At 39.1% G+C, this 23,782-nt stretch overlaps 1 protein-coding gene across 1 annotated transcript in view; it reads left to right on the top strand.

Annotated features, from left to right (window-relative positions):
- cdk18 (cyclin dependent kinase 18) overlaps positions 1–23,782 on the top strand; it is a 39,876-nt gene that overhangs the window by 13,493 nt on the left and 2,601 nt on the right. Inside the window, exons 2-12 of the mRNA XM_023324837.1 lie at positions 5,212–5,347; positions 10,617–10,753; positions 12,626–12,757; positions 13,011–13,067; positions 14,076–14,190; positions 16,863–16,957; positions 17,036–17,098; positions 18,518–18,641; positions 19,040–19,160; positions 21,461–21,558; positions 22,560–22,665. Coding sequence (XP_023180605.1) covers positions 5,230–5,347; positions 10,617–10,753; positions 12,626–12,757; positions 13,011–13,067; positions 14,076–14,190; positions 16,863–16,957; positions 17,036–17,098; positions 18,518–18,641; positions 19,040–19,160; positions 21,461–21,558; positions 22,560–22,665 — 1,166 coding nt within the window. The 5' untranslated portion in view covers positions 5,212–5,229. The remainder of the gene's footprint in view (positions 1–5,211; positions 5,348–10,616; positions 10,754–12,625; positions 12,758–13,010; positions 13,068–14,075; positions 14,191–16,862; positions 16,958–17,035; positions 17,099–18,517; positions 18,642–19,039; positions 19,161–21,460; positions 21,559–22,559; positions 22,666–23,782) is intronic.

The following is a 23,782-nucleotide window of genomic DNA, read 5'->3' as shown; positions in this document are numbered from 1 at the left end:
AAGGAGCATTTAATCTTCTGCAGCCTGTCAGCATGATGAGAGTTTCTGTAAACTCCTCTCTTAGCAAATATCCTCCACAGAGTGAGATGCAGTCTTATTACAATTTGTAGCCATATGCTGATAAACCTGCAGCTTTTAGATGTGTGCATGGCAAGGTTATAACAGTTTTGGGTTTTTCATTATACTTCAATTTTATTTAGTTGTGACTTTTTGTTTGTCTAAATTAGTTACTTTTAGTTAGTTTTTAGTGTCCTTGCTAGTTTTTATTTGTTATTATGAACTGAATGTTTTTTGTTTTAGTTTAGTTGTTATTAGTTATGGTTTGAAGTTTTCTATACTAATTTCTAAGTGCAGAATTCAATAAGGTCAAAATCTTGTATTACTTATACATTGATTAGGTAATGAATACCCAACAGTAGACACCATTTTCAGAAAATGGATAGTTGAACAACCAGCTGACTCTGGTGTTTCCTCCAAACGTTTGCTGTTGCAATTTGCAGACTAGAGTTATCAGCGCCAGGAGGAACATGGAGTTCCATGATGTAATGAAAACTGTTTGTGTGGAAAAGAAAATCAGTTTCAGTTTGAAAGGACAATGAACTGATTCATAAATATGAAAACAAATTATATTATATCTATCATTTCCGTATGTTTTAGTTATCTTTATAAACACATGATGTTGCTCCTGTAAGTGATGTTTTTTTCCCCATTGATTACTGTTTTTATTTATTTCAGTTATTTCTCAATTTCAGTTTTGGTTATTTTGTTAGTTTTAGTTAACTCTAGCCTTGGTCCAACGCCTGGAACTGGACTCTTCTGTTTACTTCTCAGTCTCTACAAAGGTCATAAACGGCATTATGGAGAAGCAGTTTTATGATGATTGGAAAAGGGCTTCTTAAAGAGACAGAGTCCAATTTCAAGGTGTCAAACTGTGAAATCTATTTGCTTTTACGTTATTTTTGATGTGTACCTTATTTTTTATAAAAACTGAAAGTAACATAGTTACCTGACGGGGTGTGTGTGTGTGTGTGTGTGGTGGTGGGGGGGGGGGGGGGGGGGGGGTTGTGATCCTAGTGTGGCGCTCCTCAAAATAGAAACACGGTTGATAACTAATCCCACACACTAGCTGCTTTAGTTCAGATCAAATACCTTCTGGCCAGTTTTCACATTAATCTTCAGAGTACATTTCCAACGAGGAGCTCTATTGATTAGCTCCTGTGAATTAAACTCAGGGGCTGACCTTCTTTTTGCTCAGGCGGTTAATACCCCTCCTAGGGATTCATTAAAACCTGAATGAGTGGACGGGGGCGTTTGACAAACAGAGATCAAAGAGGATCTTTAAAACAAAAAGGGAGTGGGAACCATAGCAACCACGAGCACAATTAAAATAAGGTTGTGTGTGTGTATGGGTGTGTTCATGTATATATGCTTTGATAAAAAAGCGTCGCCGTCGAAATTACAAGAATGAACCTCGTCTGGTTGAAGAGCGCCTCAGAAATCAAAACCAGATTTTGGAGCGTCTGAAACAATCCAGATCCTTCCGCCATATCACACACAGAGGCCGCTTGTTGTCTGGAAGATGAATGGAGCACCGGACCGGCGTCTCCGCCTCAACTCATTCACATAAACACTGTCAGCTGCAACAAGAAACCTTCTTGGTTATGACCGTAGCAATGAAGATGCACTGGTAGATAACAGATAAACTGCAGATAAGTAAGTTAAGAGATAATCCTGAGAGACTAAAGTTTGTATGTCTGACTACGTAAAGTTTGTTGATGAAATCTGTTTTGGATTGGGGGGGAGGGGGTTTGCTTTCTTGAGTCATTTTTTTGGTAGCTCTTTACTATTATTAATAATATTAACATGAATGCGTGGTTGAGTTTGATTAGGTATCATGAGGTGAGAAGCTTGTTATGATCTCCTCCTTCTTTGGTTGCACTTAAAACTGTGGCTGTGTTTGTTGCAGCTTTTATGTATTCTTAGACTACACAGAAAGGAGGATCTGCTCCAACAATGATTGATGTTGAATTTCCACCCCATCCAACAATGTATGATACGAGTATTAGGGGGGAAATCAGCATATATTTCCATGTAATTTACACCCCAAACTAAACACGTTAGCTTATATCTGTGCTGTGAAAGCAGCAGATAATTTTGACGCAAGGAAAGAAAACGAGAAAACTACCTTCTGTTGTAGCTGGATGTTCAAAAACTAGGGCTGGGCGTATCGATCTACATATCGATACTATCGATACTGAGGTGAGCATTGATCAATGCTGATGTGACGAGATTAATACTTTTGTTTATAGTTGGTCCTCCATGTGTCCAGCAAGTTACACAAATTCCCTCACAGAGTTCATGCCTGCGCATGTGCAGGAATTAAAATGCCAAATATCAAGAGCTTACATCTTCAGTTTGAAAGGAGGATTTCATAACTTTGTAATGTTTGCACTCAGAATGTCTGCTTTCTTTCAAATACAATCTGTTTAATCCACCCAGAAGTGCAGGTTCATTTTTATCTATTCAGGCGAAAAAATATTTCTGGAATTTAAAAATATATGCTTAAGTAAAGAAATATAGCTCAAACCTAAATATAAATAAAGCTGAATATTAGCTAATGAAAGAAAAATAGTAATATTTAGAAGGTAATTATGTAATTAGGTTATTTCTATACTGTTACATTGTTTTCTATTGTAGTTAGTTCATGAAAAATACTTGTATTTGCCCCAAATCTGTGTCTTGTGTTTTATTATTATCTTAATCAAATAAGTCAAATCACCAAATGAGTCGATGACGATCGATTTATATTTATGTATTGGCAATACCAGCCCTATATTTACTTGGTACCGGATCGATACCAACATTTCCAGTATTACACACCTTTAATAAATAGTGGGCAGAGTTACACTAAAAGAATTAATAAGTCTTCTTCCTATACTTACACTTTAAGTGCACAAAAATGATCTATAACAACCACAAACATAATGCTGGTTTAGTCAGTGGCATCCATATCTGAGTGTACAGTAATCTTCTTTTGCATTAATCCGATTTCTATCTGATACTATTTTTGTCTTATAGAATTTCCAAACTTAGAATTAGCTGTGTGTTGTTTGGTTTGTCTCCATATTGTTGATAACATTGACAAAAGTTACCCCATCAAATATTAAATTCTTAATTGAGAAATATTCACGTCATGAAGTCAAATCTCATTTTGTGTGTCTGGAAAAAACCAGGTTAAAGAACAAAAGTTAGCATTTAATGGATACCCAGTCCCCAACTGTGGTGTATTTTCATAACTAATGCCAGAATACATAATACCACTCACAAACTCTTACACAATAACTATTTAAAGTAACCACTAGAAGTTATCCCTTAAACTCAGACTGCACCCTTGAGTACGTTTCTGACGGCGAATTGTGACCAACGTAGATAGAAGAAATTTTGAGATCGATCTCAGCAATTGTCTGGAAATAAAAACGGAAATGTATGAGATTCAAGAATAAAAATGTTGACTTTTAGACATTTTCTGAGTTTGAATGGCTTGGCCTCTGCGTTTCTCCAGGAGCTTCTTCACGACCATTCCATCTGTAGGAAACTTCGGTCAAATATCACACTGCTCCTATTTGTTCCCAGAAACCAGACTGAGAAGCAGGGGAGGCCGGCCATTTGCTGTCCCTGCTCCTGATTGGTGGAATAACTTATGTTTTACAAAATTAATTTTACAGATAAGTTTTTATCTGTGGTTTTAAGAATACAGTACAGCGCATTGGTGCAGTTCACAGCTGTTTTTAAAGTGCTTCATAATTAAATTCACATTGACGAGTTGTAAATTTTAGACATTTGAAACTGTAAAATTTACATGTTTTTTCTAGAAAATTTCTGAAGTGAACCTCAAGATTAATGAGTTTTTTTCTAGAAAACGTTTGACTAGAAAACTTCTGAGATTTTTGACAAAAATGTACATCTTTTTTTTGTTCTACTCAGAATGACCCTGACAGGCCGTTGTACATTTCTCTGTCCATTTTAAGACATTTTAAAGAATATAGATTGTGGAAAAAAAAAACACAATCTACTTTCACCAGTAAACCAGACATATTGTAAAGAAAAAGGAAGTGATTTGTTTTTCTTCCCCAAGTAAATGAGTTCCGAGATAATGAGGGAACGGTTATTATCATGTGCTCAGTTATTCTTTGCTAATGCATTTAAAATGACATGGAATGGATTTCAGTTAATGCAAACAGAGCCAGTAACACTTCATGATGTAACGTGAGAAGCCTTCACAACCTGAGATGAATGAATACATGTCTGCAACCCAGACATGATGAGACTGGATTAGGGTTGGAGTGACAGCAGGACGTCCATGTTTGTTTTGGTCAGTGCCCATCATTTCTGTTCAATGTGACAAAATTCAGTATGATCGGAATGTCGTCCACACATAAAAAGAAAAACAAAATAAAATTTCAGCAAAAAAAAAAAAATTGATTATCAAGACCTGATATGTGAACTTTAGCGGTAGCACTGGAGTAGCTAAAGCATTTCGGCATATATATGTACTGTAGTGACATTTTCGGGTGTCGCCTTCTGCATTTAGAGACATTCGTCCAACATGTGCGACAAAAACAAAGTACTTTCAGTGTCAATAATATCCTGATGTGGCTAGTAACTGATTCAACCCCACACGACTCTCAGGGGTTCATTTTTGCGCTGAGGAGCAGACACACACTCTCACACACTAATTCACAATCCCAAGTTTTATTTGATTTGATGAACCATGGACACCCCGTGACTCCGGTCCCCGTACCGGCAGACGGAGCGGAAAAGGCGAGGAGGATGAAAAGCGAGTTGTAAACATAACAGCAGAGCAACAACCAGCCAACCAGTCAGGCTGGCTGTGATTGTGGAGCAAACTGTGGGAGACAGGATATTGATTTGTAGCTTTCCTGCTGCTTTCCGCCTCATTAGCCAATGACACACACACAACTGTGTTTGATGAAGCGTCTCATGAAGATCTGTCGCAGCCGTCCGGACGAGGCGCTCTGCAGCGTGTGTCATGTAGACACACAAGCGAGCGAAGTGAGGATGTATCTCTTTAATCATGTGATTTGTAGACTTTTTCGAAATGTGTTTGTTGCAATGCTTTAAAGCATCCTGGTTTCCATTAGTAGTTTTGATCACTTTACTGAAGTTATCCTCATTCGTTCTGTCTTCCAGAGTCTGCTTTTCTACATCATGAACAAGATGAAGAACTTTAAGAGACGGTTCTCGTTGTCAGTCCCACGCACTGAGACCATCGAGGAGAACGAGTTCACTGAACAGATCAACCAGCTCAACATAAGGCACACCCAGGGTAAGAACTCCAACCCTAGCAAAGGTTTCTCTTCATCATTATGTGCTAATCTCTTTATTTTGCTACTATCTTAAAGATGTTCCACAGAAGAGCTGGAAAATCGCCTTCGTTCTGAAAAGCTTTAAACAAAAAGTGTTTTATTTTATAACAAAAACTTTTTTTTCTTTTATCTTACTGAAAAGTTACTTGTAAGTTAGTTTTGTCTCATTTTTCGTGTACTAATTTATTTGCACCAGAAACTAGACCAAAAATTCTGCGTAAGATTGAATGTTTTTGCTGTGGGTATTTATAAGGTCGACTAAGTTCTTCACTATTAATCTCTCCAATTAGCTTTTAATTATTATTTTGAATGAGGGTGTTGAGTCAGATCATGTTTCATCTCATTAGAAGTTGAATAATTTCACAAATCCAAACACTCTTCTATTTACCAGCACCCTTTGCTGGGTCTGTGTCAATCAGCGACTTGTGACTATTAATAAGAGAGCAAACTGGATTACTTAACTGGGTGTTTGTCATTTCCATTTTCTGGGTCAGAACCTCACAGAGGCAGTTGAGTTTCCACACTGTGACCAGTGCCACCAGCACAGCACAGCAGATCCACAGGTTTTGATTGGAAATCAGATAAATCCTGGAGTAAGTAATAGATAATGCAAAAAACAAATTATGTTAATAACTAGATGGTTTAGTCATTGCTGCTAGACACTGTGACTGCAAAGACATAAAAGTGTGAAATTACAACGCTGCATATGGTTGGCCTGTTCTTCATCTGGGGATGATTGTTATGCTACTGCTGCTGGTCCTCAGTGATTACAGGTATTAGGTTTTCTGACTCTTCCCTGCAATTATATTTGCAGTAACAAAATACTGAATTTGTAATATTACAATTCATCTCTTATTATAGAAACACAAAATAAAGAAAACACTTAAAGGACATCTTAGCCGTGTTCAGTAGAATCAAACGGGGAGAAGAAAATATAAAATTCTTTAATCAACACGGTTCTACTGCCACCTGCAGAAATACGCCGCTTGGTCAGAAACAACCAGTTGTAGTGCATACATGCTCAAGATTGGCAGTTTGCTGCGTTTGTGCTAGTGGAAATAACCAAGCGTCGGTGGCCATGCTCACTATCCTGCAAATTGCAAATTCTTGCCTGGTTCAGCTGAGGGGGAGGAGCTACATTAACCCAAGATTGATTGGTGAAAAACCTGCCTAGATTTTCTTTCTTCTGTTTTTTTGTCAAGCATAAACCAAAAATTTGAAAGAAAATGCAGCTTGGAACCTAAAATACCTACTTACAATGCTAGCAAAGCAGCCAATCCAGAAGCGACATTGATTTTACTTGCTGTTTATTGGCTGGGCTCCCAAGAGTGGAGATAAGGAAGACTGTAGATTTTATCTTCTATGGTAGAGCTAAGACAGTTTCCAGTGTGCATTGTAATGCACATTAAGGCATATTTGGCATTTGAAATATCAAAATAGGCAGATATAAGCATCTTTAGAAGGAGACTCAAATATTTGCAGATTATAGGTGTGGCCCCTAACTTCTGCAAATACTGACGGCCTGTTGTACATGGATTAGCTTGTGTTCTTAAAGAGGCAATATTAAGTATTTTCCATGCACATAGTGCCATTTTGTAGCACAATCAAGTAACTATGTTACCATTTGTTGTTGTACAAATGCTGTACATGTCAAATATGACTTAGAAAAAAACTTGACTTTGGAGTTTAATGCCTTGAAATTGGGCCTCTGTCTCTTTAAAAACGCCTGCTCTTTCTGAAACTCCGCCTTCAGGAAGTCGTCACAACATGGTTCACCCTTTAACAACCAGCACTGCACTGAGAAGTAGCTTTTATAATGAGCTCAGCTGATGGGGAATTACACCAGATGTTTGCTACTTGCACCTGGCTAGTCTGAAGGAGCTGAATTGGGGTGTTGCTTTGGGGGAAGGCTGCTTTGTGAGGTGGAAGCTCAAAAGCTTGGAAACTTCAGTTTTGAGGAGGAGCTGCATCTTGAGTCCGGGGTTAGGTCCAACCAGGCGTTTTGCACAGCTGAATGGGTTGCCATGGAGATTCAAGGATTTCTCAAATATGCATGCGGGAACCCAAGCAAGACTCCAGATATGTTTTTCAGGAGGATGTGATATTATAGCATGATGTAAAGCTCAAAAAAGTGAATTTTACATAATTCTGTCCCTTTAAATGATCGTGTTGACTGTGATCAATAAAAACGGCTTCAAATATATCTGAAGTCTTCATAGGTATTTTTCCCTCAGTCTAATCTTGCTTTTCTCCTCTCGGTGTAAGAGCAATTTCAGCTGCACAGGCTCAGACATCATGCTGTGCACCATAATGGATTGTCCTTTTCATAACCAGGTGTCCAGCAGACATCCGTCTGTCTCTCCCGACTGGGCTCAGATTAGCCTCACCTTTAGCCGCACTAATTAGCATCCGAAGGATCAAAGGAGCGCTGCAGCTGTGAAATTCAAATGACCAGAAAACAGTTTGTCATTTCATCCTCTCAGCCTATTTAGACTGATAATCAACACAACACACAGCCAGGCTGCACCAGAGCGCCTCTGAGCTTCTTCTGAAATGTCTTGTTAGATTCATTCAGACATTTGTCAGATATGAAAGCCTTCCTGGGATTCAGTTCATCTTCTTCTTCTTCACTTGTTTTCTTGTACTGGACCGTGTTAGGCTTTGTAATTACAAAGTGCGTGTGTGTGTGATCAGGGTTAAGCACATCACAGGTTGAGCAGGAGTGGTGTGTGTCTCAGTACCTCGACATTGGGAAGGTGGCTTTAGTGATACCTAATAAAGCGTCCTGCTCTTTGTTTGCCATTGTCCCTATGGAAACAGGGATTGTGCGACGCACACCAAGGGGGCTCCGACATGTCCACCATGGTGCTGCTGTTAATGCTGCCATTGAAAAAAAAAAAAAAAAAAACTTCCCAGTGTGAAGCATTTAAAAGCCAGCCAGGTACCAAACACTGACCGCTCTCCAAGGCACAACGTTGAACATGGAGGATCAAAGTCCTTTCTGTTCACCACAGTGGGGGGGTCACAGCATCCACACAATGCCACTTAACAATACTGAGCTTCAGTGGAATTTTCTTCATCGTGACTCGGCTGCCTCATGTCTGGTGTGTGAAATGGATAGTCACAGATTTTCCTTGAAAGCCGGTTTATTATCTGCTTTTGTACATCAAACACAGTTTAGCTAAAGGGTAAATAGCGATATCGATGCTCCATGTCAAACTGAAGAACTGCTCTGTTTAGTTGGAAAAGGCCCACATAGTGACATAAGGATGTTTTATTGGTATTTTATGGAACAGACTAACCAAAAGTAGTGATTAGCAATGCAAAGGAAGGAAAATAGTAAATTTTTAAAAGCATTTTAAAAAACTAATTTTGATCACTTTAAAGCTGCTTTTAATTTTTATTTAAAAAATAAATATGTACATTACTTACATTTGTTTAAAATACTGATATGTTGTGACAGTATAAGACAAATGATCTGTGAAAAAATTCAAGATTTTGATACTTTTATGCACTAAGCTAAAGCTAACCTATATGCCCTGTATATGTACAAACGGCTGTTATTGACGGCAATATTGGTTCAGGAGGGCAAAATATAAATGCATCCCAACATTTTGCAGATTTTCATGAGTAAAATATTTTGAACATCAAACCTTTTGCTTGCAATTTTAAACTGCACATTAATTTGCGTTGCCTTATCACAACAAATCCAAGTAGAGTCTCCTGATTCTTCATGATTAACGTCAGGAAGAAGAACAGAAGTTCATAGAAAACCTGCTTTAAACACAAACACCTTATAAAAACTGACGACGGTGATGAAAAGTCTTTCCCTTCTTTTTGTTTGCTAGCATCATGTTTGCGAGCACAAATACGTGTAAACACACAGAGCAATACTGAGGTTGGTGAATGTGATGAAAGTCCAGATCCAGAGCGATTAGGTTTTGATCTAATTATCATGCCAGGCTGGATCACAGAGTTTTTCATTACATGGCTGCCGGGGTCCGACGCAGCATCTGAAGCTGGGTTTAATGATTCACATGGACCAGAGGAGGCTAGCCTGCCCTTCGACTTCTGCAACGAGGGAAGTAAGAAACTAAATAAATAAGCAAAGGTTCTCTACATGATGAGGGATAAGAGTGTGTGGACTAATGAGGGTAGAAATAGCCATTAGCTTACTTAGATTTTTTTTTTTCAGGCCTAGTTCACACATAGCCAGGTCTTTTTCTTTTTATAAAGTAATCATGTCCACACTTGACTGGTTTAAGAAAACCAGTTACTTACATTTGTTAAAATGTAAGTAAACAGAAAGCCGCTGAATTACATGATTTACTGAGCGTTGGTATAAACATGCCAAACCCACAGGGGGCAGTGTAGTGAAAAGCTAATACCTGCTGTACGTCAGCTAAAATGAAACCTTCAAAACGACCATAACTTCCTGTCAGCAAATAAATATGGCGTGAGGAGTTTTATTTTTTAAATGTTTTATTTGCTCTAGTGGCCTTTATTTGATAGTGAATTGACAGGAAAGTGGGTAATGAGAGAAGGGGGAAGACATGCAGCAAAGGTCACCAGCCCGGGAATCGAACCTGCGACGGCCACGTCGAGGACTAAGGCCTCCATATGTGGGTTGTGTTTAACCAGAGCACGGCTATCGCGCCAGGAGGTTCAGACAGAGAGGTTGAACTACTTTTAAATACCGCGTTAGAATGAAACACAAGGCAATGTCGAGGGGGTGTGAAAGAACACGTGGAGATGGAACGTCATTTTGCCTCGTGTGGGACGGATAGTTGGTGTAAAACAGCTGACCTTTAAGCGCTCCTTCTCCTTTGCAACTTAACTTGTTGGAAAAGTAGAAGTAAAAAATGTCTGAACAAATGTAAAAATCAGCACTTCTCTGAACGCAGCCATCTTTCCTCCACTGCACGGCCAAACAGAAACAATGGTCACAGATACGACGTCAGCGGCTCGTTGTTTGTTGCAGACCGTCAAGGTCTGGACCTCTAAATCTCCGGTTTCCGATGTCCACACGTAAAAGCAAAAAAAAAACAAAAAGGAGACTTTGCAAATCTCCACTTTGCCCAGAGGTTTTACTATCAAAGTAGTATTAAACAGTTTACGTGTGAACAAAATACCAAATCACGTAAAAATGCATTTGGTTTCCCGGATATTCAGTTCGGTGTGGATGAGCTGAATGATCCTTCAGATGCTGATTCCGTCCTGTTCTTCCAGGGCTGACTCCGGACCGACTCGGTCCTCCATCTCACGATGCCAGCCCAGTGAGCCCTGAGGCCACCACACCAGGAGCTCACTCTCCGTCCCACCTGCACTACCACAGCCAGGCCCAGCACAGACGCTTTTCCATGGAAGTGAGTAGCAGACGGGTTGATGCTGCAGAGCGAGGAGTTACGGCGAATCCTGCTCACCGTGGTGTGGAATGGACTCGCCTAACTTCTCCAGCTGCAAGTTGGGAAAAGCAGAGGGACTCTAAATGCTTTGGTTAGCTGAACCTGAGCAGAAGCCAGGAAGCGTCAGCCAAGCATTTCTCTATAGAGTTGGTTTGGTTAAAGAAACTAACTGGTTATTCTTCACAGGCCGACCATCTTACCTGCTTCACTGAACCTCCTGACCATAGGATAGGTGCTTTGACCTTTAAAAATAAAATAAAAACCAAACATATTTGGGTCAGGAATGAAGTTACCATTGCTGGTATTCAATGGAGGTATCTTTTTATTCTGGGAGACATGATTTTATGTTTCATTACATAACTGCCTTAAACAGACACAAGGTTACTCAGAGTGTGAAAAGGTTGATGTCTTCCTCGCCTCTGACACAGACTCTGACTCGCCTCCACAACTTTTTAGCCTTTCCGTAGCGTCACACTTTTCTTTCGCAGACTGTCTACAGCCCTACCTTCGCAGGTAAAAAAAAAAAAGTCCTGTTTGAAGGAGCATGAGTCAACCTGACTCTTTTTTTTTTTTTTTTTTCTCAGACAGACCAGTGAGAATACTGTAGGCCAGTGAGAAGCGAATACTTAGAAAGATGTAATGAGGACAGAAATAACAGCCTGACAACAACTGAGCCGGTGTTCAGCTTCCGCAGACCAATACAGCCACTTGCTACAAACGTGAGGAGTGGATTTTTCTAATGAGGGGTTTACAACAGGTCAGCAGCTAAAGCGGTGAAAAACAATTAGCTCCATTTTTGCAAGAATCTCAGTGATCTTTTGCTTTTCCTTTGATCCCAAGATCATTAATGAATTTGACAACGCTGCTGTAGAACATTGCTAACATCTGTTTTGTTAGTTTCCTTACCGTTTTGAGGTGTTTATTGTTCTTTCATTATGTTTAGAAAATAACACAATTTTATGTTCTTGAACACAAACAACTCCGGTAGAACCTGCTGGGAACAGCTGTTGCCTTTCCATTAGAAATGTGAGGAGATCTTTGTCGCTGATCTGCTCATGTTGACAAAACTCAATTTTGACATTTTTAGAAATTGTGAATAGTTTTTCCATGAAGCGAATTGACTTTCGTTGTTTCAATATGGCTGCGCTGCCATTGACCATGACATTGCGCTAATTGGATTTACGAGAATGAATTCACCTAATGGAGATGCAATTTCAAAACAACTAACTTTTTTTGTTGTTTTTTTTTTGAGAAGACGTTTTTGCTCTTGGGTGAGGTGACGTTTTTGTCCGTGTTGCAATTTTGCAAAACTGCAATGGAAACACGTTTTGGGCATCAAACAAGTGTTCAAATGTCACTAATTGTGGCTTCCTCCCCTCTGAGTGTCAGAGGGGAGGAGCCTAAATCTGATACAGTTGAAGCCAGATGTTTACATACACCGAATAAAAAGACACTCACACATTTTCTTTCTCTCACTGTTTGCAGTTAAATCAGACCAAACCTGTCCTGTTTTAGGTCAGGTAAAAATGACCAAAATTTGTTCTTTTTGCTAAATGCCAGAAAATTTTGAAAGAATATATTTGAAAGATATTTCTGTAACTTTTTTTTTTTATATAGCGGCAGGAATAATTGCCTTTTGAGCTGTTGACTGTATGGGCCAAACCTTTTAGGTTTCCTTCCTACAGCTGTAATTGGCTCACATTTATCCTCAGTCACAATTCTGAATCCACCAACTTTTGAATATCTGCCTGACAATCAATTAAATAATTGACACAAACATAAAATGCCTGAACAAGACAACCGTCTGATCCCTTTCTCGGTCAACCTCTTCAGGACGTCAGTAAGCGGATGTCTCTGCCCATGGACATCCGCCTGCCTCCGGAGTTTCTCAAAAAACTGCAGCAGGAAAGTGAAAACTCCCCCCTCTGCAGGCCGCTCAGCCGCACGTCCCGACGCGCCTCACTGGTCAGTAACCGTCGGCTTATTTCCCACACCATGTTGTGTCGCTCCACCTGCATGGCGGGTAGTGACTCAGACTGAAGGAATCATTGTTCTTTTGTTCTCAACCCTGTTGACAATTAAGTGTTTTTTTTTTGTTGGACAGAGTAAACAAGTCATTTGTCGAGTGTAAGATTAGTCAAACCTTTATTTCCTGATCCGGAGGACAGAATCAAGTGTTGTGAAAATAATCTGCCTAATGGTTTTCTCTGCCTTTTAGTCTGATATAGGATTTGGGAAACTGGAAACGTATGTGAAGCTTGGCAAACTAGGTGAGGTACGTCGCAGCTGGTTGTCCATACGATTCAAAGGTTCTGTTGAGTTCAGTGCAACATTTACGGTTTTGTTTGCGAGCAACTAAAAGTTGACTCCCTGTTACAACGGTGGGTTGCTGTGATAAAATCATCTGAGATTGTTTTCCACACTTAATGTGACATTTATCCTGTACTATTCAACTAAAAACCAATCTGCTTTGAAGAAGTCACATTTATTTGATGACTCTGCTCCAGTACAGCAGACTTAAACACACCAGCAGCTTCACAAACTTGGTCAAACACGTAAAAACAACTTTACTGTGTTCAGTCTGTGCAATCAGTAGCATAGCAGCCAATGGCAAATAAATAATAAAGAAACTGCAACTGACTGTACAACAATAGGTTGACTACCTTGACTACATGTAAAAATAAACTGCAGCAACACCTTGTTTTAATTGGTTCAAAACATAGAATTAAACTGAATAGATCTGGAACATTGTTGAAAACAACTAGATCACACATCAAGGCAAGGCAACTTTATTTATATAGCACCTTTCAGCACAAAAAAGTTAAAAACAACATACAACAAGAAGATAATAATAATAAAATTAAATTAAAAATCAAGTAGATTAAAAATAAACAAAAAATAAACATCAGGCAAATTTGACCCATATCTGACTTTTTCATGGTAATCTGAACCCCGTTCCGACCTTTTCTCAGATCTACATGTCACTTGTTCCATATGTTGAACTGATTCAGATACACAAAATGCAATAGATTATTTTCGTATGTTTTTATGAACAGTAGAAACATTCTCACTCAAACTCAACTTTAAACACCTTGACGACACGATTGCTGTCATTCTAAGGTGTTCTCATTCAGTCAGAAATAGTCGTCACCAACTCCCTTAAAAAAAAATAAAAAAAGGTGATTCTGAGCGAAACAGAACTACAAAGACTCATGTTTCTACAACGGCTCTTTTTCTTTTACATGATATCGCCTGATATGCCTTCCTGTGCTTCTGTTCCCAGGGGACATACGCCACCGTTTTTAAAGGAAGGAGCAAACTAACGGAGAACCTAGTGGCCCTGAAGGAGATCCGCCTGGAGCACGACGAGGGAGCTCCTTGCACTGCTATCAGAGAAGGTAAAGGGATTATTAACCCTGTCAGAGTCTCACTTGGGATTTTCTGAGATTTTTTGCTCAAACAAATTCGCCAGAGAAAAATCTCCCTGGTGAGGAGGCGGCACTTTTTTTGATAAACCTGAATTTTCGGATGGGGCTTTGTGGAGGGGGGGTCTCCCCTCCACAAATCTTATTTTGTTTAAATTCTCAGCAAAATGAGGTTAAAATCTTTTGTCAAAATAAAATACTTTGGGATTAAATCCTTTCGGTTCACAGACAAATAAAAAAAATTAACCATGTGGATCATAAGAAGGCACTGTAGAGATCAGGCTCTGCTGCAGGAGTAAAGCTTATATTTTGGGCATCTTAGCCTCTATTATAAAGTTATTCTGACTTTGAACAACTTACATTGTTAGTGTCAACATTGTTGAATGATCACAGCTTTATTGCGAGAACACGATTTTGTTTCCTCATTCCTCTTCTTCCCTCCAAATGTTAGAGAACACACATCAGTGTCGGTGAAGTCTCTCAAAACAATTTTTAGTTTTTCTGGTTTGACTGATTCACCTCTGAGTGAATCTATATCAATTATAAAGTGGAATTATTTTGACAGGATCCTCGGTTTCATTCCTAAAATTAGGTAACATAAGTTCTAGGGTCAGAGTTCTGGGTCTCACTGTTGGCGTAATAAAATCACTCCAAAGAGAAGGAAGTCTAGAACTCTGTATGCAGTGTGGTCTGATATTAAAGCACTGATTATGTAGAAGCTCGCTTTGTGCTAAGAGGCATAGAAACCACAACACTGGTGTCGTTTTTGTGGATTTTCCACATTTACTTTCCTTTGTCTTTGTTTCTATGAAGCTTAATGAGAGTTATTTTGGTAGAATATTTAGAATATTTAATGTGGAGCTGCTTGAGCCACACTGGATCTTCTTCTTATGAATTTCGATGGTTTTATGGTTATCATTATCGCCACCTGGTGGTGCAGCATAGGCAATACATGTTTTTCTTGAAATCAAAATATTGTCACCTTCCTAAACTAATAACCAAAATGATTTTAGCACTACAAACAAAATCATTTATGCCAAATCATTGGAGTAAATAATTTTGGGCTAAATAAATAAATAAAAATTTGGGCAAAAATGAACTCAGGCCATTATTTTAGGAAGGTGACAATATTAAAGTACAGTGAGTGACAGTGTATTTTTTTTTCAGTCTTTTAACTTTCAGTTGAAAGAAATGTTGATGTCAGACAAAAATAACCCAAGACAATACATATCTCTATTTTCAAATAATTTTATGTGCTATTGGGGAAACTATCCAATCCAACCTGACTATATGAAAAGTTTTTCCCCCATCCATTTCAAATTATGAAATTGCCATATTTCTGGTTTAGTTTCACCACCCACACCAATAGGAGTAGTATTCCTATACTGCAGCAAAATGAAATGACTTCAATAAAACCTGACGGCCAACATTAAGTGGGGTCTATGATACTGGATCAAAAATGATCCAATGCATAAAATGGAAGCTTTCCAGCGATTTAATTAAGTCTGGAATTAGATGGGGTGGCATGACCTTAAACGGGCAATTTATACTCAAAAACCTTCCAATGTGGATGGATTAGAACAGTACTGTCTAGAGCAGGGGTGGGCAACTCCAGGCCTCGAGGGCCGGTCTCCTGCAACTTTTAGATGCATCTCTACTTCAACACACCTGAGTCAAATAATGAGGTCATTAGCAGGACTCTGGAGAACCTGACTGTTCTTAGGAGGTGATTCAGCTGTTGGATTCAAGTGTGTTGGACCAGGGAGACGTCTAAGAGTTGCAGGACACCGGCCCTCGAGGACCAGGATTGCCCACCCCTGGTCTAGAGCCTGGGCCAAAGCGCCAGAATTCCTCCACAGGGATGAAAAAAACCTCTCTTACAATTCTCACAACGTTTGAGATGGGAGCTGCAACCGATCACTTTTCAGATCGAGACAGGTTGCCTTTCTCTCAGTAAGTGGAAATCATCCCCTAAAGCCTTTGGAAATAAAAATACATTTGATCATTTGAACATGTAAGTATGACAAACCTGTCGAATAAAAACCTGTACATTGGATTGTTGATTTCCCCAAAAAAACATCTTCTCTGGGGAAAATGCTCTTTCATGGTTCTGTAGACACAAATTATCTTCAAAAACAAAAGGGAAAATTATCTGTGTAAAGTATGTGTGGGATTATAGTAGAGAAAAGGCTCAAAACAACTTTTTTTTTCTGACTCAGTTAAATACTACAACAGAGTATTAGGGCCACACTAATAAAAGAAAAGTAAAATAATAAAGTCATTTTATGAGAATAGTCTAAATAATATGAGAATAAAGTCGTAATTTAAAAATAAAGGTGACTTTATTCTCGTAATTTTATATTTTTTATTGTTTTCTTAGCATGGCCCTAATATTCCATCATAAAATACACATACTTTTTTCTACGTTCACATGTAGGACGTGTAATCATTTATCATTAATCATATTAAATAATCTTTTTTTGGCCATTAAAAAGTGTACTGTGATGTAACATCACAGTTTTTATAGGTCAAATTTACCTTAACCCCTAATTGAGAATTATTTTGTGATGTAATAATCCACAAATTCACAACAAGCTTTCTGTTGTCCTCATGTACACCTGTTTGTTTTTTGGGGGGGGTTTCAGTGTCTCTGCTGAAGAACCTCAAACACGCCAACATCGTCACGCTGCATGACATCATCCACACAGACCGCTGCCTCACCCTGGTGTTCGAGTATCTGGTGAGTATCAGCACAGCTCCTAAAGGTCACTCACCCCAAAGGAAGATCAATGCAACAGCGAGTTATTCTGTTTTGCAGGACAGTGACCTTAAACATTACTTGGACAACTGTGGAAATCTCATGAGCATGCACAACGTCAAGGTGAGAGCTAACTGTACATTACTGGTAGGAGGATTTAAGAAGCTAAATGTATGTCTTGAATCTATTAAAAGAAAAGAAAAAAATGTCCGTTGCAAACTCCCATTCAGGAATTAATTTGTGTTTTATATTGGTGAGCTTGTATTTTAGATGAGTGTCACAATTGGAGTTGTCTTTACTTGTTAAGAATTTGTGTTACTGTAGTGCAAAGTGACAGGCAGGCAGATTCACACCTAGGAGAATATCAAGTAAGACGATAGTAAGGGGCAAGTTTACAGCGAAAAAAAAAAAAATACACAGCACAATTATTGGAATTAGAATACTCAGATTGAAAGAAACGTGCAATTGAGTAAAGTCATAAAAAAAAAAAATCTGCATAAAAATACAACAGAGCTTTCACAAGAAACAAATTAGCAAATATCAACAGGATGTAAACATTTACTGAGTTTGTTGGGAGCGGTGCCGATTCTAGCCTACCAGCTGCTGGGGGAAGGATCAGAGCTAACACTATTTTATGCACCCAGGATGCTTTTGAACTCTTAAACTTGGTGAACAGAACAAACTGTGTTCTTGTTCTTTCCCCCTACAATAAACATACAGTACTAATTTCTTAGATTTTAATTGAGGATGTCTATCCTTTTATGTGTTATACTTAAAGTCATTTTTCAGGCTGCGTTTATACGATATGCTACCTGACAGTCTGACATTTATTCTTTATTTTGCCTCTTTAATTATCATGCCTTCGTTTGGTCATTAAGCCCTGCTGGATCCTAAACTTATTTCCATTCTTCTGAAATCCTGACGCCAATTATGAAAAATAAAGTCAAAATGCCTTCAGGCTTGCATATATTTACTTTTTCTGTTGGATTTTTAGACTATTTTATATATTACATAGTAGACCGATTTTCTGAAGACACAGTTTCACTAACAAAACAAACAAAGATAAAGATTTGCTTTGAGAGATAAACTATTTTAGTACCTCGGTGTACAAACTGAAACACGATGTATTGATTGAAGACTGCTGTTTTTAAGCCTTTTGTTTTGATTAATAATGATGGTTTTCCACTTACAGCTAATACAAACGCAACATTTGAGTTTATAATATCACATCAGATCAATAAGAACCAAAAAAAGTAGAATACTGAAATGTGGGCTTATTAAAAAAGCTTAATACCTGCTTAAAGATTCCTATTTTAATTATTCACATATTCTATTTTATTGAATGTGACTGAATACTTTTCCTTCCACTTAAAACACTGCTGTGTTTTGCATTACTCCATACAATAAATGACATTATAATATATTGTTGTAAAGTTATGTCGAATATGTGAGGCAGGTCAGTAAATACGGCCACTGTGTTGGAACGGCTGCATTTCCCTTTGAACCTGTGCAGCGTCTTTCCTTCACGCCTCCCTCCTGCAGATCTTCATGTTCCAGCTGCTGCGCGGTCTCTCCTACTGCCACAAAAGAAAAATCCTCCACAGAGACCTGAAGCCTCAGAACCTTCTCATCAACGACAAGGGCGAGCTGAAGCTGGCCGATTTTGGTAGGAAGCACGGCGACGTTCAACAAACCGAACGGGTCACTCTCTGCAGTGACGGAGCAATCCTGGTTGTAGTAAATACTTTGAGTTGTGTTCTGTTTTATCGCCACGCTGAGGTCTTGAAAGCTGATTATTCTCGGCCTGTCTTCATGTTTCCTAGCAACCATTACCCCTCTCTCTTGATTTTTTCCAGTTTTGTGTTGGAAGTGGGTCGATAAGCCCACCAGTGTCCCTGACTATTTTTAATAGCTCCAGCTAAACACGCAGGCAATAACATGACATGTTGAGCTGCCATCGGCTCTTTCATTGGCTAAAAAAGTTCATGGGAAGCAGAGCGAAGCCACCTGTCCTGCTGAGCAAAGATGTGAGCTGTAGCTAAAATGGCGTCCTGTGATGTCCAGGTCTGGCTCGGGCCAAATCCGTCCCCACGAAGACCTACTCCAACGAAGTGGTGACTCTTTGGTATCGGCCCCCCGATGTGCTCCTGGGCTCTACGGAGTACTCCATGCACATCGACATGTGGTGAGAAACAGTCATTCACCTTTCAGTGCACCCACCCACATCCCACCGGGATGGGAGTTCTAACGGATTTTTTATTTACACAATTTTATAAATTGATAAACAATTCTTTACATTTTGTTCTCTGACATTAATCAAATATCAAAACATATCAAATATCTGATTTGCTCTTAGTTACACTTCTTGATCAAAACCACCATAAAGGGACAGCAATATGTAAAATTGACTCTTTGTTTTTAGCTTCACATCATGTTATTATGTTTTTCCTTTATCAAAATTATACCTACAGTTTTTCCTTGATTCTTTCATGAATGTTTGAGAAATCCTTTAATCTCCATGGCAACCATTCAGCTGTGGAAAACAACTGGGTGGACCTAGCACCTCCTCCTCTGAGCTGCAGCTTCCAATCTTCCGAGCTTCCACCTCACAGATCAGCGCTCCCCCACTCAGCTCCTTCAGACTAGCCAGCAGCCATTAGCATCTACTGATCTCATTATAGAAGCTACTTCTCAGTGAAACACTGGTTGTTAAATGTGTTTCATTTAACGGTCTCTCCTGCTGCTTACTATGTTAAATGTTAAACAACATTTAACAATGTTAAATGTTTCTGAAGGTGGAGTTTCAGAAAGAGCAGGAGTTTCTTAAAGAGACAGAGGCCCAATTTCAAAGAGTTAAAATGCAAAGTCAAATTTCCTTAAAGTCATATTTGTTATATACAACATTTTTATAGCAACTGAAGGTGACATAGATACTTGATTGTACTATAAAATGATTGATATGGAACATACATAGTGCTGCCCCCTTAGCACCAATCTGTGCAACAGTTTCTCTTTGTAGAAAATGTATAGAAGGGATTTATCCACAGCCTTTTGTGGGTTGTGTTTGTGGAAATGGTTATCTATGTGTAATTGTGAACTGGAGAGACAAACTTTAGTTCAAAATGTTTTTAAGTACAATTGACAACTTTATAAGTACAGTTGACGTGTGGTCTGAATTTGCAATCGGCAAGCTGATGGAACAACTTTTTGTATCAGTGACAGCGGCAGGTGTTCAGGGTTGTCTATCAACGTTGTACATCTAGAGACATTTTTACCTGTCATTGAAGTTAGCAAACAGACGCGGATCGTCTATAAACACACAGTCGCTTGCAGGTTTTCTTACATGATTGTCCTGCATTTAGTTTCATCCCTTTTCCCATCAACTTCCTATCTCTGTGGAGGAAAACCATGATGGTACACCATAATGCTTTCCATTTTCAGATGATGGATTGAGCAGAGCCGTGTGGGTTGTTCAGACGTTGCTGTATGACCCAACTGTGCATTAAACCTTTCCACAACTTTCTCCTCTTCCTGTCTGTCAGGTCAGGGGTGGACAGGTCTTAATGGCGCTGTCTGTTCTCTAACAAACCTTGGAAATGCTCACAAAATGGCTGCATTCATGGTGAGATGAAGTCATATGTTGTTAGACTACATTTATAAATTAGGTGAAGGCCATTGCCTTCACTGGGTTATCAGAGGAAAGAAGGTGCACAACACGACAAACATTTCAGATTCTTTAAGGCCATATGAATTTTTTCTTCCACTTTACAATTATGTGCGTTTTTGTGTTGTTCTATTGAGCAAAGTGTCAGAAAAATGTGTCAAAGTTTGTCAATGTAATGTGAAAATGTTGGGAGAATGAATCGTTTTGTAAAACATTGTAAGTCATCTTTGGTCAAGATTAGCTGACGGACCAATTCCATTGGTCGGCTAATTCTCAGTTTATTTCCTCATACTGAACAGTTGTCATTTAAACTGACTGGACAGATAAAGTGTGCCTCGGTCCACGCAGCACTTTAAGATAGTTTTTAATGCTACATGAATACACGTCCTCCCCCATCACCACTGAGCTTTTTTAATCAACGTCAGGATCTTCCAAGATTCCTGTGAATCATTCCTCTCTTTTTAAATATCACAGGTTGCTTGTAGACACATGACTCACAATCTAATATGAAGATGCATAATTCATGGGCAATCACTTTCCTTATATACTTTTTGCACAATAACTGTTTGCTTATAACACCCCCACAGCTTTGTGAAATGACAGATTATGAAAAACGGAGCTCCAGCAATGCAACGGTCTTTTATGAGCTTACATATCCCCCCACAGATCAACAGGGGGTCTCGCCACGCCACCCACAGTGCCCACTCACTCATTTTAAAGTCTTGAATTCACATCAAGACCTAATATATTGGGATCGCTTTTTTTCCCTCTCTGTCCGACTTGTATTTTCATCCCCTTCCTCCTCCTCTACCTCTCCGTAGGGGTGTGGGTTGTATACTGTATGAGATGGCAACGGGTCGCCCGATGTTTCCTGGAGCCACGGTGAAGGAGGAGCTACACTTGATTTTTAGACTCATAGGTAAGATGACTAGAAATGACAGTACAGTAAAAACCTGAATGAAATGTGCAGATGAGAAGAGAGCTTATCCTTATTAATACAGAAAGTATTTGCTCAGCCCTGAACCAACCGGTTCATTGGCCACAGAACTATCACAGAACAGCACCTTGCAGCCTTCTTTTATGAACGTATGTGAAAAAGTGGGCTGCTCTCAGCAATCTAATGAACTCTAGAAACCTACAATGAAAGGAAACCACCAGTGGTGTGCCACTTCTGCTAACCGTACAGTAGCAAATTTTTCATTTAGCACTTTAGCGGTTTTGCAAACTTCGAAAACAATTAGCGCTCTTAGCTTCCCCTGAATTCATTTTTTGGTACGTATTCTAATGGTGCGTTCACACCAAAAGCGTTACGTGCGTCAAAAACTACTGCATCCAGCGCTTCATGTTCATGTTTGATGCATGTGCACGTTGAATGCAGACTCTTGACATTTTGCTCCACACCTAGCGTTTTGCGCGCCTGGTTTACATTCAAAGTCTATGTGGATGCGTGTTGAGGGCGCGTCAGCTCTAGCCCTTGTTTTCCGTTGGACGCTCTTGATGCTTCAAACGCTCAAAACTCTCCAAACGGTTCAAATCTCGCCGCGCTAGACGCTCGTAATGAGCCGCAACGACCTGCGATGCGCCTCAACATGGACTTTAAATGTAAATCAGACGCGCCTGACGCTCAAAACACTCTCGGTGTGAACGTACCATAAATCTACTTGATTGTCTCATAAACTTTGAGTTGAATAAAGTTCAACATCTGCGTCAAAGTTTTGGTTATTGACTGTAGAGAATTCTTCAAGTAGTTGGACGTTTATATTCATGCTCTTATTTTGAAGTGGGTGACGACTACTCATGTAGCAGTTAGTCTGCACCGTTAACATGGACGTTTCCTCACTTGGTTTCCTGGTGTTTACATAATAATAATAACTAAGTGTAATAAGAAACGAGACGATGAATTATTTCTTTGCAATGCAGGTACTCCAACCGAAGAGACTTGGCCTGGTATTAGCAGTAATGAGGAGTTCAGGTCTTACCTCTTTCCTCAGTACAGATCTCAAGCTCTCATCAACCACGTACCTCGGTAAACCCTCTGTGTTAACTAGCAATGAGCTCCATGCATGGCCAGACTCTGAGACATTTAAAGCATTACTAGCTATAAATGGAAAGCTAGTAATAAATACATTATTTATGTATGTATTTACATAAATAATGTATTTATTATTACATTAATAAATACCACATTTATTAATGTAGTATTATGCCAATCATGTATCATCCAGTTTATTGTGTTTCAAACTTTGTTGATGTTTCACTTCGAGATGTTTTGGACACATAATCCTATCAAGCATAAGACTTCAGGTAATGGAAATTGAAATATATAATCAAAGGGGCAGTATTATGTAAAATCGACTTTTTTGAAAATTACATCATGTTATAATGTTGTTCTCTCAACTAAAACATCCCTGGAGTGTTGTCTTGATTCTTTCATGTATAGTTGAGAAATCCTTTAATCTCCCATAGCAACCATTCAGCTGCGCAAAATGCTTGCTTTTGAGACGCAGCTTCTCCTCTGAACTGCAGTTTCCAAGTTTCTGAGCTTCCACCTCACAGAGCAGCCCTCCTCCGAAACTCTTCCACTCAGCTCCTTCAGACTAGCCAGTAGCAATTAGCAAACACCTGGTGGATCTGTGCATCAGCTGAACTCATTGAGGCGACTGTGGCTCTTTGGTAGAGTACCGTAGTCGTCTTACGATCGGAAGATTGTAGGTTCGATTCCAGCTTCCTCCTGCCACGTCGATGTGCCTCTGGGCAAGGCATTTAACCAAATTGCCTACCAATCTGTGTATCGGTGTATAAACGTCTTGTGAGTGTGACTAGTGTAAAGCGCTTTGACAAAAGTGCTATATAAGTTCAGTCCATTTACCATTATAGGAGCTGCTTCTCAGTGAAACACTGGTAAAAAAAAAAGGGTTATTAGATGTTAGGCAGAGTTTCAGAAAGAGCAGGAGTTTTTAAAGAGACAGAGGCCCAATTTGAAGGCGTTAAATATTGAAGTCCAGTTTCTTTTAAGATAATTTATAGCAACTGAAGGTGACATACATTATTACTTGATTGAGCTATAAAATGGCACTGTGTGCCTGGAAAATACTTTATACTGCCCCTTTAAATATAATCTGACATGATTGCTTTGTACATTT

Source organism: Xiphophorus maculatus, chromosome 20 (assembly GCF_002775205.1).
Source record: "Xiphophorus maculatus strain JP 163 A chromosome 20, X_maculatus-5.0-male, whole genome shotgun sequence".
Lineage (NCBI taxonomy): Eukaryota > Metazoa > Chordata > Actinopteri > Cyprinodontiformes > Poeciliidae > Xiphophorus > Xiphophorus maculatus.
This window is presented reverse-complemented; position numbering and strand designations above follow the sequence as displayed.